Source organism: Gallus gallus, chromosome 10, assembly GCF_016699485.2.
Source record: "Gallus gallus isolate bGalGal1 chromosome 10, bGalGal1.mat.broiler.GRCg7b, whole genome shotgun sequence".
Lineage (NCBI taxonomy): Eukaryota > Metazoa > Chordata > Aves > Galliformes > Phasianidae > Gallus > Gallus gallus.
In genome coordinates, this window is record NC_052541.1 from 19,993,159 (window position 1) to 20,010,628 (window position 17,470).

A 17,470-nucleotide genomic window follows, 5' to 3' on the forward strand; every position below is an offset into this window, starting at 1 on the left:
CCCAGCACTGAGCCCACAGCCCGGAGCACTGCCAGGACGGGAGCCCGAACGGTAAATCCGATGTAAATGATCAACGGGAGTGGGAGGAAATAACCATCCGAGAGCAGCAGAACAGAGCCAAGCCTCGGGAAACCGAATGTGGAGGTGTCAACAGCAGCTGAAGGCAGCGGCGATGTGGGAGCGGCTCAGCCGGCCGGGCTTTGCGCACCGGTAAGAGCCGAGCAAACCCTGCGGTAGTGTTTGCCTGCTCGTCTTGGTCACCCCCTGCAAACCCGGCGGGACGCGCACGGCGGGATGAGCGCACGGAGAGCCTCGCAGGGCGGGGAGCGCCGCACAGCTGCCTGCCTGGGCCGTGCCGCAATGGGGAGGTCCCGCCGGAGGTCAGAGCGGGGCTCGCCCCACTGCGGTGCGGTCCGGCCCCGCCCGCCCCCTCATCCCTGCCCGGAGCTCCGTGCCTCGCGGTGCCGTCGCCGCCGCGTGCCGGGCCGGGCCGCAGCTGGGGTGGGGGCTCAGGACTTTGGAGCACCCCAGCGCTGTGACGCAGCCCGGGCTGCGCTCGCTGGTGGGGGCCGAGGGCAGAGGGGCCCTCTGAGCCGGGCTGGGTGCGGCCTGGGCAGCCCGATTCGGGGGCCGTGGGGGTCAGACCACGGCAGGGGTGGGGCTGGGGGTCCCTTCCATCCGAACCGTTCTGGGACTCCGGGACCTCTGTGTGCTGGAGGTGCAGGAGGGCTCCTGTCCGCAGGTCCCCGTGTGCGGGGCCGACCGGGCGCGGTGCGGGACGCGATGCGCGGGGCGGGGCGGGCAGCGCTCGGCGCATCCCCGGCCGCGGGGCTCGGCCGCCCCCTACAGACCGCGGGCGGAGGGGCCGCGCGGTGCGGGACGGTGCGGGGGGGCTTCGCTCAGTACCTCATCGGAATTCTCCGTCCCGCCTGAGCGCTGCACCCGCCGCGTTCTCACCGGGCTTTGGTGACGCGTTAAGAGCAGCGCAGCGGGCGGAACGAGGAGAGCCGTGCTGCAGCCCTGGGCCGTGCGCCGGGGCGGGGAGCGGCACTGCTGCCCTTAGGGGCTCTGGTATTCCCTCTTACTCTGAGATGTCCGCTCCGTGCGGGCGTCCTGCACCCCGGTGTTCCCCACCACCCCAATCCTGGGCTCCTCACCCGCCTGCTGTGCAGCACTGTGCGGGCGCTGCCCCCCGCTCGCAGAGGAGGGCTGACTTTCGGACATCCCTCGTGAAATTCTGTGATCAGCGCTTCAAATAACACACGGTAGGGATATAAGAGCAGCGCTTTTCTCCAGACAAACAGCTGAGCAGAGCACATAGCAGAGCAGAGCCGGCCGGGTCCATGCCGGGGAGCAGCGGTCCCGCGCCGGGCAAGGCACGGCCCCAAGGCCCGGGGGTCCGTGCACGCCCTCGGCGTCCCACCCCGGCAGCACAGAGCGGAGCCGTGTCGGCCACCCGCCCGCAGCGCTGTGCCGCAGCAGCCCCGGCGTCCCCGCTCCTCGCCCTCCCCGATGCCAAAGGGCCCTCAGCGCCCGGAGCTGCCGGTGCCGTCCAGAGCAGAGCCGCGGTCGCAGCCCACCCCGGAGCCCGGCACGGCTCTGCCGCGGGAGGACATCCAGTGGCCGCGGGCGGGCGGTGCACCGTCGGTGCTGCTGTCCCTGCAGCGCGCCGCTCCCCCAGGGCCCGGCCGCGGGTCACAGGGGCACGGCCGGAGCCACGGAGAGGTATTTGCAATTTCCTTCCCATCCCAGGGGGGATTTTCTCTCCCCTCTCCGGAGCGGTGCGGGAGAAACGTCGCTTTCCTTCCTCCCTCCCAGAGCCGCTTTAATAACAGAGGTATGCGTGGAAGGAGGTTGGTAAGCACACATAGATCAGCGACGTGCAGCGGCCATAGGGGGGCCCGCGGTGCAGCCGGAGCCCTCCCAGCCCCTGGGTCCGCAGCACTGGAGGTCGAGTTCTGCCCCTGCGTTTGGGGCATCGGCCCCACATCGGTGTTGTGAATGAGCCCCTTCTGCAGAGAGACTCATTTTGGGAGAGCGCCTTGTTTACTCTGAACCAAACGTTCACATCCCTTGGAGCTACTCAACGAAATAATCACCAAAACCAACACGGGGCCCGGGCTGCTGCTCCCTTTGTCTGTGCCCACTGGGCGCACACACACAGCGGCCCGGCTCCCGTGGCGGCTGTCTGAGCCGCGCTGTGTTCCCACCGCCTGCTGGCAGCAGCACGGAGCGCCGTGGGGAGGACACGACACGAGCACCGGGGTGGGGAAGGCTCCGCGTGGTGACAGCTCTGTTTGTCGGTATGTCAGAGGTTGCCCCCAGAGGCAGTGTGCACTGGGGTCACCCCGGCAGTTGGGGCTCACAGGCTCTGGCACACAGATGGCTTTTGCTGATCTGGTTTAGCTTGGCTCAGCCTCGCCAGTCCCCACTCCTGTTCTCCACCAAACCAGCCGTGTGCCGAGCTCCTTGGGCCTTCCACGGACCACAGTCCTCCCATGACTGCAGGCAGGACATGAGCACCATGGGCGCACACACGCTGCCAGAACTGCAGGGTGCACGGCCCAGGTGTCCTGCCTGCATCCCCAGTGCCACAGCAGCACAGCATGACACAGCCTCATTGCAATGCAGGGAAACAGCTGTCTGCTTTCCCTCTGTCCTCGCAGATGGTTCAGATGGGGCGGTCTGTGCCTTCCAGTGGGCCAAGCACGGCGCTGGGACAGCAGCACCAGCCAAGGTCCCTGGGGCTCCCCCAGCACCGCCGTGCAGCACCGCGCCCTCACAGCCCCTCGGCATCTCCGCTCCGTGGAACATTCCTGACCCACACTCAAAATGCAGGGGGAGGTTATAAAGCCGTGCAGGCTCCTGAGTCAGCGGGATGTGCTGTGCTTACTGAGCCGGGCGCTGCTGCGATGGACACCGGCAGCCTGGGGCAAAACTGCAGATGGAACAGGGCTTAACGCGGCACCGGGCGCTTAGCAGATGGCATTCCTGGGAGGGAGCTGGGGAAGGACGGAGCACAGTGTGGCACGGCATGGAACAGCACGGCATGGCATGGCACAGTGTGGCACAACATGGGACAGCACAGCAGGACAGCAGCATGAGCAGAGGCCCTGCTGCTTCATGGCGGTGGGGAGAAGTGCCCGATAGCACATACAGCACTGCTAACTGAGGACCCAACCCCTCCCCCAGGTTAAAACTGGAGATGACAGCAGAACAACATCTGAGCACACAGCTCTGCACGCTACAGGGCAGAGGCTGTTCTTGAAGCACTGTGTCCTGGAGCAGAGAGCACCATTCTGGAACCAACCCCTGGAGCCCTGAGAAGCTGCTGGGGTTCACTTGGCCTCTGTGAGAGGGCCTCCAGTATCAGCCAAGCACCCCGTGATGGGTGCATGCAGGATAACTCCTCTCTAATTCCTGTGCACATTGGTCCGACAGCGCGGCACCAAGCCAGCACACGCCTGGGCTGCAGAGGGGGGATCGCATTCCTCAGCTCCAGGCTCTGCTCAGCAGGGGTACACGGGGTGCTTGGGGCTGCCTGATGCCCCCCTCCAGTGCTCACCTTCCCGGCCCGGGGGGTGTCTGGGTGCACCGGCAGCTTGAGCTGCTCCCTGGGGGCAGTGGGCACAAGGACATGGGGCACAAGGGGAACTGCCAGGGCCCGGCCCCACAGAGCAGGACTCAGTGCAGACAGGAGCAATGGCACAGGGAAAGGAGATGCCCCCAGGCACCGCCACGACCCTTCGCTCTTTGCAGGTGGGGACACCCCAGCCAGTTTGGGGCGGGCAGCATTGGGGCGCACAGACACAGCTGCCAGCACCTTTCTGCAGCGTCAGACGAATCCGCCCGGCTGCAGCCCCACAATTTGTACAGCCTAATCCGGCGGGCCGGGGGGGCCACGGGGCGTCCAATCCCACCCGCAGGGAGGGGACTGGAGGTTATGAAATTTGTGAATGGGGAGTGTCTGCAGCACGGCAGAGCGGCGGCACTGCGGGGCAGCGGGAGGCTGGGACTGCCCCAACAGCATCGCCTGCTCCTCCAGCAGCATCCCCACACCAGTGCAGAGGGCCGCAGAGAGGAACCGGTGACATCTTATTTACTCCGTTTGCTACCAGCTTTGCCTTTTTTTTCCACGCCAAAGTTTCAGGAGAAGGCGATCCCGTGGCCGCTCTCACCCCCTTATCACTTTTCCAGCCCAGCTTCTTCGCTCTGACTGTTGGACGGAGAACTGATAAGGGTGTGCGGGTGGCATGAGCACCTGGCTGTGCCTGGACGTGCAGCGCTCTGCAGAGGTCAGCTGCACGCAGGACCAGCAGCACAGCCCGCTCTGCAGCTGGAGATGCGGGGTTTTACAGAGCACAGCAGGTTACAGCACTCCGAGCTTTTTCTTTCCGCTTCTACAACAGGTGTCCTGCTGCAGAACAGGGGGCTTCTTTAGGAATGTGCTGAATGGCTGTCCATGAGAAGAACCAGGCAGAGCAGATTTAGCAGGCTGCAGTTGACTTGTGCTTTGGCGATGTTCACTTGCTGTTGAGGTTCTTTGGGATCACGATAAAGAGCAATTACAAAAGTAAGAGTTGCATAAGTGTGGAACGCCTCTGTTTTCTTTGTGTTTGACATTGTTTGCATTAAACGTAATTTATTTCAACTGTTCCTATGGTTTTAAAGGTGAGTGGTGGCAGCGCGGCTCTGCCTGCAGCTGATGAAAGAAATGCTGGTAACAGAAAGGCAAATACCGCCGTGAGTCATGAGGACAAAACCAGGCGGGTAGGAAGGCGAAACGAAAGCGTTCGGTAACCGGGGCTGCTTGCTTAATGCCCACAGCCACCCTGAGCCGGCTGCAGAAAGGAACAGGCTGTGACACACAACGGGGGGCATTCAGCCCTCCCTGGGGCCAGAGGGGCTCCAGCACCACGCAGACCTGCTGCAGGGCAGGGCCACGCTAGCATGCTGTGCTGGGTGCTGCAGCTCCTTCCCAGCACCCGGGGCTGGAACCCATTCCTGCCTGCAGCCAAGGGCACCGCAGCCTGGTTCTGTGCCACAGCTCCTGGTTCTGTGCTGCCAGCCTTGCGTCAGATGGGACCAGAACTTCAGCCACTCATCTCACACCCTGCTGCTCTGAGCCACCAGGGATCCTGCTGCACATCTCCAGCCTCTTCTACCTTTCTGGAGCCATTTCCCGCTGCTCTCATCCCTTAGCCCTCCGTAACCTTCCAAGCACTTTGCACAAAGGCACACCGAGGGCAGATGAGGCTTCAGAGAGGACCAGAGCCAACACACTGCTGGCGTCCATCAGCAGAGGGAGAGCAGAGCTCCCAGGGGTGGGTGACCGCTTCTGCTTGAGGGGTGCAGGGTGAGCGCGCCAGGACCTCTCCTGCTCCGTGCCCATCGGGCTGCCAACAGATTGGTGGCATGCATTTAAACTTCGCTCATCACAAAGCATGATTAGCTGTGAAAAGGGGGCTTAGTGTGGGCTGGAAAACTACTGAGGCAGCCGAATTCCCCACGCAGCCTCACTGCCAGCTGAGCCAGGGGAGAAGCAATGGGGCAAAGCCGCGGCCGGGAGAGCACCGCGCAGCCCCTGCCCTCCCCGAGCACGTAGCCCTTATATTAAATCCAGGAATAGGAAATTCCACTTCTTCAGAAAAAAAAACAGAATCCGGATATTTCATAAGTGTCCCAGGGGACATGAAAGCCGAATCAGGAAATTTCACTCAGCAGAGATATTAAAACTCCCGCAGCCCTTCAGACAGCTGCAAAATAGCAGCTGCGGCCACGTGCCCAGCACTGGGGCTGGCAGGGGGCACACACCGTGCTGGGGCATGCACCATTCTGCACCACGTCCTGTCCCACTGGCTCCAGTGGAGATGGTGCTGCTGTGCTACCTTCTGCCATCAGCCAGGGAGAAGGGAGCAAAAGTGCTGTGTGCTTGAGCTACTGCAACATGGAGGTGAGCAGAGGTGAAGTCGGGCATCAGGAGAGCCCCTCCTGCAGAAGGTGCTGCCTGCCCAAACAGAGCCGTGCCCATGGCCATGCACCACCCCAGCCTCAGGGCATCCCACGCTGATCAGACAAAAGCACCCTCCCTTGCACAGCTGGAGCACAGCCAGCAGTGGAAGCACACAGATGACCTCGTCTTCCTCCCCTGCTTACACATCAGAAGCTTTCAGAACAAAGTCAGCCTGCATAATTTGCTTTCTCGGCAGAGAGGCGTTGCAGCGTTTTCCCAGCACTGCGCAGAGGGAGGAGGGATGGATAACCACACTCATCCCCTGCACAGCAGCTGTGGGAACAGCTCTGAGCACAGGTAGAGGACTGAGCTGCTGGAAAAGAGCTCTGCAGAGAACCTGGGTGTGCCAGTGGCCAATAGGCAGACCAGAAGGGTACCCTGGTGGCCAAGAAGGCCAGTGAGACGCTGCAGTGCATTGCACAGCACATGGCCAGGAGGGCAGGGGAGCGCTCCTCTGCTCTGCCCTGGGTTAGGGCGCAGCCCTAGCATGGGGCTCCCGAGCTCCAGGCAGGCAGGAGCCACTCCCACAGCCCAGCAGACCCTGTGCCATACCCAGTGAATCATGAGAGCCATGCTATGCCATGCCATGCTATTCCATGCCATGCCAGCCTCCTCCAGCAGCAGAGCCGCCCCCGCCGCACCGCTCGGAGGTAATTGTAGGTTATTACTGCACCGCTGTTGTTAAATACAGATCACTTCTCTTCCGACAAGCATGCTGTGTAATACAAACTCCAATCATCTCCCTCCTCCACCTCACACCTCTGCTCACCCGGAGCCGCGCAGTGGCACAGCCACACAGAGGGCGCACACTGCTCTGGGTGCTGCATGGCAGGGATGCAGTGCTGACACCCCACACCTGCCCACAGCATCAGTTCCAGGCTGATCCTCAGTAGGTATGCAAGTAAGGGAAAAGGTAAGGATCTCACAGGATGTATTTTCAGTGCAAGGCTCATCCTGTAGATTTTAACACGACCATTCCTGCTGCACTCTCTCAGCTAAGCACATAAATTGCTGCGCTGATGCATTCCTGCAGAGCTCCTGCTGCTCTCCAGCTGACTCTTGCTCTGCACAACCCAGTGCTGGCACACTGCTGCAGGGCTGCCCCAGTGCCACTGCTCATCTGCAGCTGCTGCACAGCAGTGGCCCCGATGTTTGGTGACAAACACCACAGTAATGCCCTCATTTGCATGATATTAGGACAAAAAACAACCAGCAGTTGACAAAGCACTGCATTTAACCTCTGTAGCTCTGCCCCAGTCCAGCAGCACACAGCCCAAAGGGAATATCACCGCAGTCACACACAGCAGTGGGGCAGAGCAGGAGGGGAGCACAGAAGTGCCTGGGATGAGAAAGGGACGGAGGAGCCAGGCTGAGGGATGGGCTCACACTCTGTGCTCTAAGGATGGCCACAGCAACACCAGGGCAATGGGGGCAGCAAGCAGACATACAGCACTACGTGCAGGGTGGGGATGCCCTGTGCTCCAGAGTGCTCTGCACCAGGGACAAGCTATGAAAGGTGACCAAGCCACGATCCTGTGCGCCGCCACCCATCAGCCCCCACCCCCACAGCCTCCCCCCCGGCCCCAGGGATGCTGGAGTTCTGCTTGTGTGACTCCACACACCGTTACCCCGCAGGGTTAGAAGTGAAACACCATCCAGAGAGCACCGCCATGACTTCTCGGCAGAGAGCTCCGGAGAAAATGAGTTTCTAAAATTAAACAGGCAAAAGGAGAGAACGGAATATTTTTGCATTGATTTCATTCCCATGAATATTTATAAAACTTTGTTTAATAATACTAAATTAAAGAAGAATTGGAGTTCTGGGTGAGAACAACCGCCTGCCTCTCCTTCTGCCACCGCACCGCAAAGCAAACAGGAGGGAAAGCTGCAGCAGCAGCCATAGCTGCGCACACCCTGCAGGGAGCAGGAAGGGCACAGGGCCAGGCAGCACCCGGTGAAGGCTGCAGGAGGTGGCACTGCTCTGGCAGCACAGGAGCTGTGCTGTGCAGGCTGACCCACGGTGTGACCCTGGGGGCACCATCCCCACCCCACACCCCCATGACTCCCCACGGCACAGCGCCGGGGTGGGCACAGCTCTGTGCCCCCAACCCTCTGGCAAAGCAGTGCTCTGCTCAGTCCAGACATTCATCTGTGCTAATGTTAATTGGCAAATAACTGCTACAAATGGAGCTGCCCTTCAGCTCCTCCTACACCTCCTGTTAAGTGCCAGAGGTAACAGGCTCAGGTGCTGCGTAATTCTGTTCAGTCCATTCCCATCACACCAGCCTTGCCATGTCCATACACAACATGGCAGAGACCAGGGGGTGTGGGGCTCGTCTGGGTGCCTGGAGCAAAGCACAGCCACGGTGCAGCCCTTGCAGGAGCAGCCCCACACTCAGAGAGACCAGGCAGCACCTGGGGCTGAGCACGCCCTCACCCTGCTCTGCAGCAGTGCCCATCCTCCCTCCCAGGCCCAAGGTTTTGTAGCCTGACGGCAACAGCACTTCCACACCTTAAGCCAAAGGGCCTCCACAGATCCTGTGGGGCACAGCAGAGAGGAAAAAAAAAAAACGTGGAGGTGCGAGAATTTATAGATTACAAAGCAAAAAGGGATGAGAGCGCAAGGAGACATACGTTGTCATGGCAACCACCAACTGCAGGAGTGACAGAGATGGGGGAAGAGATGGGAAAGGAGAGAGAAATGAGTGCACTGCAGCTCACGCCATTCCCACCGCCGTGTGCCCAGAAGAGCTGGGTGAGGGGCAGCAGCAGCCGCCCCATCCGTGGGGGAGCACAGCACCCCAGTACACAGCTCCATCGGGACCCGGCCCTCAGCATCCCCACACCATGAGGGGCTGAGGCTGAGATTTGGGCACAACACAGCAATCGGGAGAGCCAGACACCAGCATTAGTTGTGCCAAATGTCAAACAGAGATTAGAGATGAGCAGCACTCGCTGCACGGTGACACACAGCAGTAGCATTTCTGTTTCCAGACCTCAGCACAACTTATCAGAGGCAAAGCTGCGTGAACGCACAAAGCTTTTGGGTCAGCAATGGAGCGTGACCCAGATTGCACCCACCCCCAAAAGTTGCTCATACCCTCCTGTGGCCATGCAGGCTGCCCCAGAGCACCCTCAGCCTCTCCTCAGCTCTAAATGAGTGCATCACAAAGGCATACAGTCCGCAGAAATCACCATACATGAGAGCATCGGGTGGGCTGCAGGAGCTCCAGTGCCCAACTAATGCTGGGAGAACCCTCAGCCTCTGTGAGCTGCACAGAAGCACGCACCCCCAGCACAGCAGCTCTGCTCCATAGGCAAGCCCCCGCCCTGCAAAGCGCCGCACTGGAGGAGCCCTTCCCTCCAGGCCCTGACAGCTCCTAAATGCTCCCACACTATTTTTACCCCGGGGTTGCTATAGAAACATCAGACCCACTTGCAATGATGCAGCCTCTTTCGGAAGCGCTGCATCACCGCCTGCCTGCGAGCGCTCACAGGGTGGGGGGCCGCTATTTTGGGAGCCCTGCACTCAGCACAGCCCCCCCAGTTGGAAGCAGGATGGAGAACAGACACGGGGAGATGGAAGGAGGGGGCAACTCAGGGCCCCAGCAGCCCATCCCCCATCCCCAGCCTGTCCTGATGCCGCCCCCCCCCCCCCCCCCCCCCCCCCCACGCCCTCCCCATGGACAAGGAGGCTCCTACAGCAGCACTTAAGCTGCAGCTGGTCGGGGTTTTCCCTTCCCATAGAGGCTCAGACCTGGGTCCTACTAAAGCCAAGCAGGGAACAGCACCTGCAGTCCAACACGTGGGGCTGTGACCGTGCAACATCTCTGTGGTCCCTGCAGCACAGCCGTGCCCCCAGCAGAGCCCCCAACCCTGCTGCAGCCAGGGCAGGGACAGCACAGCAGGCACAGTGCTGCACGGCCACGCCAGACGGCCGCAGTGGGGCTGTCACTGGCAGAGGCCATCACAGATGTCAGCTAATTCCTTACACCACAGGAAGCTGCTACTTAATTTTTCCAGCAGAAGTCAGGGTCAAAATTAATGTGGATGCAAACCTGCAAACACACAGCGTGTTTCTGCTCAGATCTGAGGGGGAGCAGCTTCGTGCAAGGGGCACCCGGCCCTCCTGACCCCAAACACCTCCACATCCAGCACAGCTGGCACTGAACATGGGGACACCACAGGCACCCTCAGCAGCTCCGACCCACAGTGAAGACTTCACAACCCCATCACCTGCCCTGACCAGAACAGGCTCTCACGGAGCACAGCAGCCTGGGGCAAGCCCAGCACAGGGCCACAGCACACGAGCACACTGAGGAGTTGGTACCCACAACCCCCCGTGCCACATACACCCAGGGCCACCCCAGGCTCTATGTCCCACTAAGCCCTACGGGGCAGAGACGTGCCCTACCCAGCGCAGGAGCAGCCCTCGGGGCAGAGATGACAGTCTCCAAAACATCAGCACCCAACTCCCCCTCCCCACCACCTGCATCCATCCCTCCGGGTGAACGCATTTATAAAAAGCTGCTGTGTGGGGATGAGCTGGCAGAAATAGCTGCACACAGCCGCCGCCACGCCATGTAAGAGATGATCACCAGCTGTTCTGCAAAGTGCCCGAAATAGATCCAGCGTAGCACAGCCCCTGGGGAGATGGCGCGCATTTAGCTGAGCCCAGCAGCAAAGCTGCCCACCTCCCCCACGCACCTCGAGCAGCCCCTGCCCCAGCTGGAGCCAGGCTTTGAGAAGACACCAGCTGTACTTGCTGCTGTTCCCAAAACATTTGGGGATGGGGTGACAATGGGGGACCATGGCCCCAAGTCCTGCACTCTCAGCCTCAGCCACCACAGCCCCCACACAACCTCCCAGGGTGCAGAGGCACACGCTAGACATCCCAGTGCGGCCCCAGCAGGCAGCAGCTGCCCTCTCTTCATCCAGGTTGGGCTCCAGTTTTAACCAGAAAGCTGTAATAGACAGACCAGAGCTACCTGCAAGGTCTCTGGCATGGCCCAAGCAGCACCCAACATCGCTGCTGTCCTCTGCAACATCACATACTCCCCGTATCCAAGACACCCCATGGGAGGAGCAGGAGAGCTCAGCTGAAGTCTCCCATACCACACACACCACAGCCTCACTGCCCTGCTGCTGAACAGCACTGGGCTCACCACACCGTGCCCCCCAAGCAGCGCCGCAGCCCCAGAGCTGTGCAGCCATTACTCAGCAAATCATTACGAATAACGAACAGCACTGACAAAACGCAACCTGTGATGTGCCAGTAGGAAAGGGTGGCACACCTCCATTAATCACTTGTTATGAATTATTCAAGTAAAAAGGAAGCAGAAGGCAAACTCAGAAACGTTCTGTGTTGAAGTAGAGTGGGCTCTAAGGAATGCTCTGACCCCACTCATGGGACAGTCCCTGCTGCAAGCCCTGTAGGCACCACAGGCAGCCACAGCCCAGCAGACTGGTGACCACCCAGTGCGGAACACCTGCCCTGGGCCATCAGCACATGGCCCTGCCCTCACACATCCCAGAGCCTTGCCTTCCCCACTGCCCCTTCCCCCCGTGGCCATACCCCTGCCCAGCACCAGGTGCCCACCTGGTTAGCTTTCCCCTAACATCAATCCAGTCTCAGAGCACTGTGATAACCACAGCTTGGGCAGCAGCATCCTCTCACATGGCAGAGCTGCACAGTGCCGTGCCAGCTGTGCACCTACAGCCACTTCCCACCCTCTGGCCAGCTATCTGCCCCCAGGGGGACCACTCTGGAGGGGCCACAGCTCCCCAGCAGCCTCAGGGTAAGGCAGGCTGGATGCCACACAACAGCAGTGGGACCAGAGGCTTCTGCCCCAGTGACAGCAGGATGTCTGTGGTCACAGTGTTTCTCCGCACACACTGAAGGGAGATCTCTGCCCTAGAAAGCAGCATGCAGCCTCCGGCTCCCTTGAGCAGCAGAACACTTTGGCGTCCCCATGATACGCTCAGGCCACAGGAGCAGTGTCACTGTTGGGAGATGGACCTCAGGGGGGTCTCCAGCCCAACCCCAGGCCCAACTGTACGCTCAGCCCGGTTTACTCATCACTGCATACCCTTGGGCCTTGACAGCCTCTAAGGAGGGAGGGGCCCCACCTCAGTGGGGATGTGCTGCAGTGTCAGACTGCCCTCAGCAGCACCTGGGCACCATAACACACACAGGGCACTGATGGCACACACGGCTACACAGGCACCAGAGGACGAGTAGCACATCTCCACAGCCACGCATGTGGGCACGGATGGGCAGCAACACAGACAGCCCTGCACACGAACGCAGCACTGTACACTCACAGGTATTTACGCACACCTGGGGACTGCGCGTGCACTCAGACAGCCGGCACACACTCGCACCCACGCAGACACAGCCCTGTGTGCATCACCGCACAGACACACTCAGTCCTCAGGACGTGCGCACACACACACGCTCATCCCCGAGCGCGCACGGACCGCAGCCCCGCCCCGCACATGCGGATCCAGACGCGCACCGTCCCACCCCCGCGCGGACCTGGCTGTGCTGGACGCAGCCCCGCACACGGCCCCCCCCCCGCCGCTCCCCGCACCCACCGGGGGCGGAAGCGCCGCCCCGCGCCCTCCTCCCCGCGCAGCCCCGGTGCGCACAGCGGGGCCGGTACCGGGCACCGCACTCCGCTAACGGCTACCGGCACGGCACAGCAGGTAACGAGGACGGACCCCGGCTCCGGGGAGGGACCCCCGCCCCGCTGTCGCCGCACCGAGCCCGGAGCAGCGGGAAGGGACGCGGCACCGGCGAGAGGAGATGGAGGTGAGAGCAACTTTGGGACCGGTCCGGGGGTCTCGGGGAGCAGCCGTGGGCATCGGGGCGCCGTGCTGCCGGGAGCACTCACAGCCTTCAGGCAATGCTGGGTGCGCAATGGCCGGGGAGCTGAGAGCGGGGTGGGGGCTGCAGGAGCCACGCATCAATGGGCGCGGGCTGGGGCGGGGGGGGGGGGGGGACAGGCAGAGCATCGCGCGTGTGCCGTGGGGGAAAGCGGTGAGCGCAGACTGCGGAGTGCTGCGGGTGATGGAGAGGGAAGAGATGCCCCGGGAGAGGGCTGGGAACGGCTCGGGGGAACAGCGCTGCTCGCTGCTGGGCAGTGGGGAGCGGCGGCGGGGCTCCTGGGACGCCGCACCTCTGACAGACCCGCGGTGCTGGGCCCCGCAAGCTGCTGCCTCTGCCCCGTGCGTGGCACTCACCGGGTCTCAGCGCTGCAGGTGATGCTCGTCAGGGACACAGGCACAGCCACCAGGAACACAGGCACTCGGTTCCCGAATGGCGCGGTGGAGCAGCACTCAGGAGCCTTGCCCGACTGTGGGTCCCACAAAGGGGCCGGCAAACCCCTGCCAGGCAGGGAGCGCTTTCCAGAAGGGACGGTGTCTGCTGATCCCCCGAGCTACTCCTGCTGCAGAGTGCTGCATGAGAATGCTGCTCTCTCACAGCACTCTCCTACATAAGGACTCCCAACAGCACCATGAAGCAGCACAGGGTTACACACAGCAAAGCAGCAGCTGCTTAGAATTTCTATCAGCAGTGAGGAGCACAGCCCCAGCAGCACAGGAGATGCTCACAGCCTCCAGTGTGCTCTGTGTTACACAGCAAGGGGCCCCTGAGGCACAGCAGAGCCATGCCAGCAGCAGGGCCACGTTGGTGGCTCTGGCACTGAAGGAAATCAGCCACATCCAGGGAAATGCCAGCATAGCTATAGGAGCAGAGATAGAAGAGAACAAGGCAAGGTGAACTGAGGCATATTGTCAGGGAGCAGCGAGAGCAGAGCTGCCCCATGCAGGGAGACAAGCTGTGAGCTGAGAGCAGAGGGCAAGACCTCACCTGTAGGGCAGGGATGGGCTGCTGACAGCCATAGGTCACACAAGCAGAGATCACCAAGAGAAGGCAGAACAGCAAACTCAATCCACAAGAGAAGTCCAGCAAACAAAGGTAATCCCACAGAGATGGGCACAGCCTCATACACCAAACCAGGCTCAAGGCCTACCTCTAAATAGAGCCCCCAGCCCATAACAGGGGGGTGTGGGGGCCCAGGTGAGGCTGCTCAGCAATCAGCACTGATTGGTGCTCGCAGGGCTGGCAGCCGGCACACCTGGATGGGGTGGCAGCAGGGGCTGAGTCTGATGAGGCTTCCTGGCAAACATTACATCTGAAATGAGGTTGTTGAGAGGGGAGCAATGCCATAACATGAATTATGAGCTGAGAGAAGGCAGTGCCAGCCCACCTCCCAGCTGGCTCCAAGCAGTGCTGTCACTCTGGGACACCCCAGAGGAAACAAAGCTTTCCTCCTGGTGCAGTTCCCCCCGCACCCCAGCACCCCCAGCAGGCAGCACAAGGTGCTGTGACAGAACCACAGCATGATTTGGACTGGAAGATGTCTGAAAGCCCCCCCCAGTTCCAATCCGTCCATGGGCAGTGATACCTCCCACAGCCCAGAGCCCCATCCAACCTGACCGTGAGCACTTCAAAGATGGGGAACCCTCAGCCACCCTGGGCAGCCTACGCCGGGGCCTCAGCACTCTTGTGGTACAGAATCCCTTTCTCATGTCTAACCTAAATTCAACCTCTTCCAATGTGGGAAAGTGCTGCAGGGCTGTCCATGTGCGGAGGGCTCAGCGGAGGCTGCTGGGGGCCTCACCTCTCCATCCCCATTCCTCCCCAGCTGCCGTGAGCCCTGCATGCCATGGATGAGGTGACAGAGCTGCAGACCGGGGGGAACTCCCTCCTGAAGGCAGTGTGGCTGGGCCGGCTGCGGCTGACCCGGCTGCTGCTGGAAGGGGGGGCCTACATCAATGAGAGCAACGAGAAGGGGGAGACGGCGCTGATGGTGGCCTGCATCACCACGCACGTGGACCAGCAGAGCATCAGCAAGGCCAAGATGGTGAAGTACCTGCTGGACAACAGGGCTGACCCCAACATCCAGGACAAGTCTGGGAAGACGGCCCTGATGCACGCCTGCATCCGCGGCGCGGGCGGCGAGGTGGTGACCCTGCTGCTGGACAATGGGGCCGACCCCAGCCTGGAGGACCACTCTGGGGCCTCTGCACTGGTGCACGCCATCAACGCCGACGACAAGGACGTTCTGCAGCACCTCCTGAATGCCTGCAGAGCCAAGGGGAAGGAAGTGATCATCATCACCATGGACAAGTCGGCCACTGGCACCAAGGCCACCAAGCAGTACCTGAACATGCCTCCCCTGCTGGACTTCAAGGAGAAGACCCCCTCTGAGGCGAGCACCCCCCCGTGTCCCCAGCCCGCCGAGCAGGAGGTGCCCCCCCAGGGATGGTCCCCCCCCCAAGGCCACCCCCGAGCCACCGTCCCCAGGCTGGAGGGGCAGCACCACCACCAAGAGAGCGCGGCTCCCACAGCTGAAGCGGCTGCAATCGGAGCCATGGGGGCTGGTTGCGCCCTCAGTGCTGGCAGCACACCACGAGGAGCAGCGGGTGCGCACGGACGACGAGCTGGTCAGCAGCATCGGGGAGCTCGCGCTGTGCAGGAAGGCTCCCCCCGCCCGCAGCAAGGACGCGTCCCTCTTCCCGCTGGTGGACGAGCAGGCGCTGCGCACACCGCCAGCCCCCGGCTCCGGCTGCAGGAAGGGGTTCGAGAAGGGCCCCCAGCGCCTGCCCCGCAGGAGCACAGTGCCAGAGCCGCCGGACAGCAGCGAGGTGATGGAGGCCCTGCACTGGCGGCGGATGAGCGCCGACTGCGATGCCGGCATGGCCGAGGCGGGGAAGGTGGCTGCGGAGAGGAGGAAGCTGAGCGGCTCTCACCTGGCTCTGCTGGGTGGTTCACGGGAGGCTCTGGACAGTGCCCCCAGCACTTCGCCCGCCGCCGCCCGCCGCCCGCCCAACCTGCTGGAACGGCGCGGCTCCGGCACGCTGCTGCTGGACCACATCGCTCACACCCGGCCCGGCTACCTGCCCCCCCTCAACCTCAACCCCAGCCCCCCCATCCTCGACATCGGCGCCGGCAGCAAGGCCCCCTCCCCTCTGGCTGTGGGCTTCAGGGCCCTGGTGCCCGTCGCGCCCAGCTCCCCCAAGCGGGGTGACCTGAGAACCAAAAAGAAGCTCCTCCGGAGGCACTCCATGCAGCTGGAGCAGATGAGGCAGCTCTCTGATTTTGAGGAAATCGTGGCGCAGTAGCCGCTTTCCCAGGAAGTTCAGCAAACTGCTTTCTGTAGGAACATACGGGGTGGTTCAGAGTGGGGCGGTGCTGCCCTGGGAAGTGCTGGCAGCCCCGGGCGCACGGCCCCATGCATGGCAGCGGAGCAGGGGGTGCTGTGCCCATTTCCCAGGGCTGGGGGGACAACAGGCGGCAGGCAGCACAGAACTGGGCGCCTGGAGCCCTGCCACGCCAGCTGCCTTTGGACTTTCCCCCTGCAAGCACTTATCTGAGAAACCCAATCCCAGCACGTTTAGGTAGAGCCGGGCATCACGCAAAGGCTCCTGGCTGCAGTGTGTTTGTTCCTGGTTATTTACGATCCATTTTTCATCCCTCCCACTCATCCTAATGCAGAAAGCGGTCTGGGAGCCCCACGCTGAGGAGCTGGGGGCTGACGTGTGTGTGAAGTGCCTACCGGGACGGAGCTCAACGCTGCGAGAGCTTGGAGAGCAGAAATAACCCTCCTTAGCAATTGAATGTATTTATACCCTCACTGTGCTGCAGAAGCCAGACGACGCTCCGAGGTTCTGCGGTTCCGTTTCCAAGCGCTTTGCAGCCCAGAGCCGGATCCACTGCTGGTGCAGCAGGGGAGCCGTGCACAGAGGGGCGGGTTTGGCACACCGTGCCCGTGGGGAACGCGGCTGCCCGGCCCCACTGCGCCGCGGGTACCGATGACGGATGCGCTGCGGCTCCGTCCGCACGGGAGCGCTCTCTGGAAATGCGTTTTCAATTTAAATGTGTTGTTGAGTAAAGGTGGGCTTCTATTTTTACAGCCTTAAAGTTTGTGCTTCCTGTTGCTCAGATGTCTCACAGACGGAATGTCAGGCACGCTTTATCTCTAACCATGAAGTTCGTCTTCTATTTTCGGCTGAGGAATCCCAAATCCCAGGGTTTTCATTCATGCATATCCCGATATCTTTACTAACGCCTTCCGCCGGCGCTCTCTGACAGCGGTGGTGCAAACGCAGCTCAGCCCCTCCCGGCGCGGGGGCTGTGAGCGCGCATCTCACTGCGGGAACGCGCATCTCACTGCGGGAACGCGGGGCAGCGCCGCCCCGCAGCCATTGCCGCTCGCGTGCGCGGTGCGGGGGTGACGCCGTGTGACGGACGGCGGTTTTACAGCCCCGCGCTGCCCGCAGTCGCCCGGCCCCGGCCCCCCTCCGTCCCCCGGCCCCGCACGGAGCCGCCCCCGCCCGGAAGCGCCGCGGTGCCGCCACGTCAGGGAGGGACGGCCCCGGGCGGGG

General features: G+C 62.0%; 1 protein-coding gene and 2 non-coding genes across 3 annotated transcripts; 2 read left to right on the forward strand and 1 right to left on the reverse strand.

The window, feature by feature from the left end:
- Positions 1-4,168: 4,168 nt before the first annotated feature.
- Positions 4,169-4,242, forward strand: MIR184 (microRNA 184). The gene has a single exon (NR_031451.1). It is a non-coding gene; the product is annotated as a microRNA 184 (primary transcript).
- MIR184B (microRNA mir-184b) lies at positions 4,178-4,240 on the reverse strand. Its single transcript, NR_161970.1, has one exon. It is a non-coding gene; the product is annotated as a microRNA mir-184b (primary transcript).
- An 8,391-nt stretch (positions 4,243-12,633) lies between the features above and the next one.
- Positions 12,634-17,463, forward strand: ANKRD34C (ankyrin repeat domain 34C). The gene is given in 3 exon segments (XM_040706711.2): positions 12,634-12,827; positions 14,728-15,371; positions 15,373-17,463. Coding segments are annotated over 2 exon segments (1,458 nt in total). The 5' UTR covers positions 12,634-12,827; positions 14,728-14,748; the 3' UTR covers positions 16,208-17,463.
- The last annotated feature ends 7 nt before the right edge of the window (positions 17,464-17,470 follow it).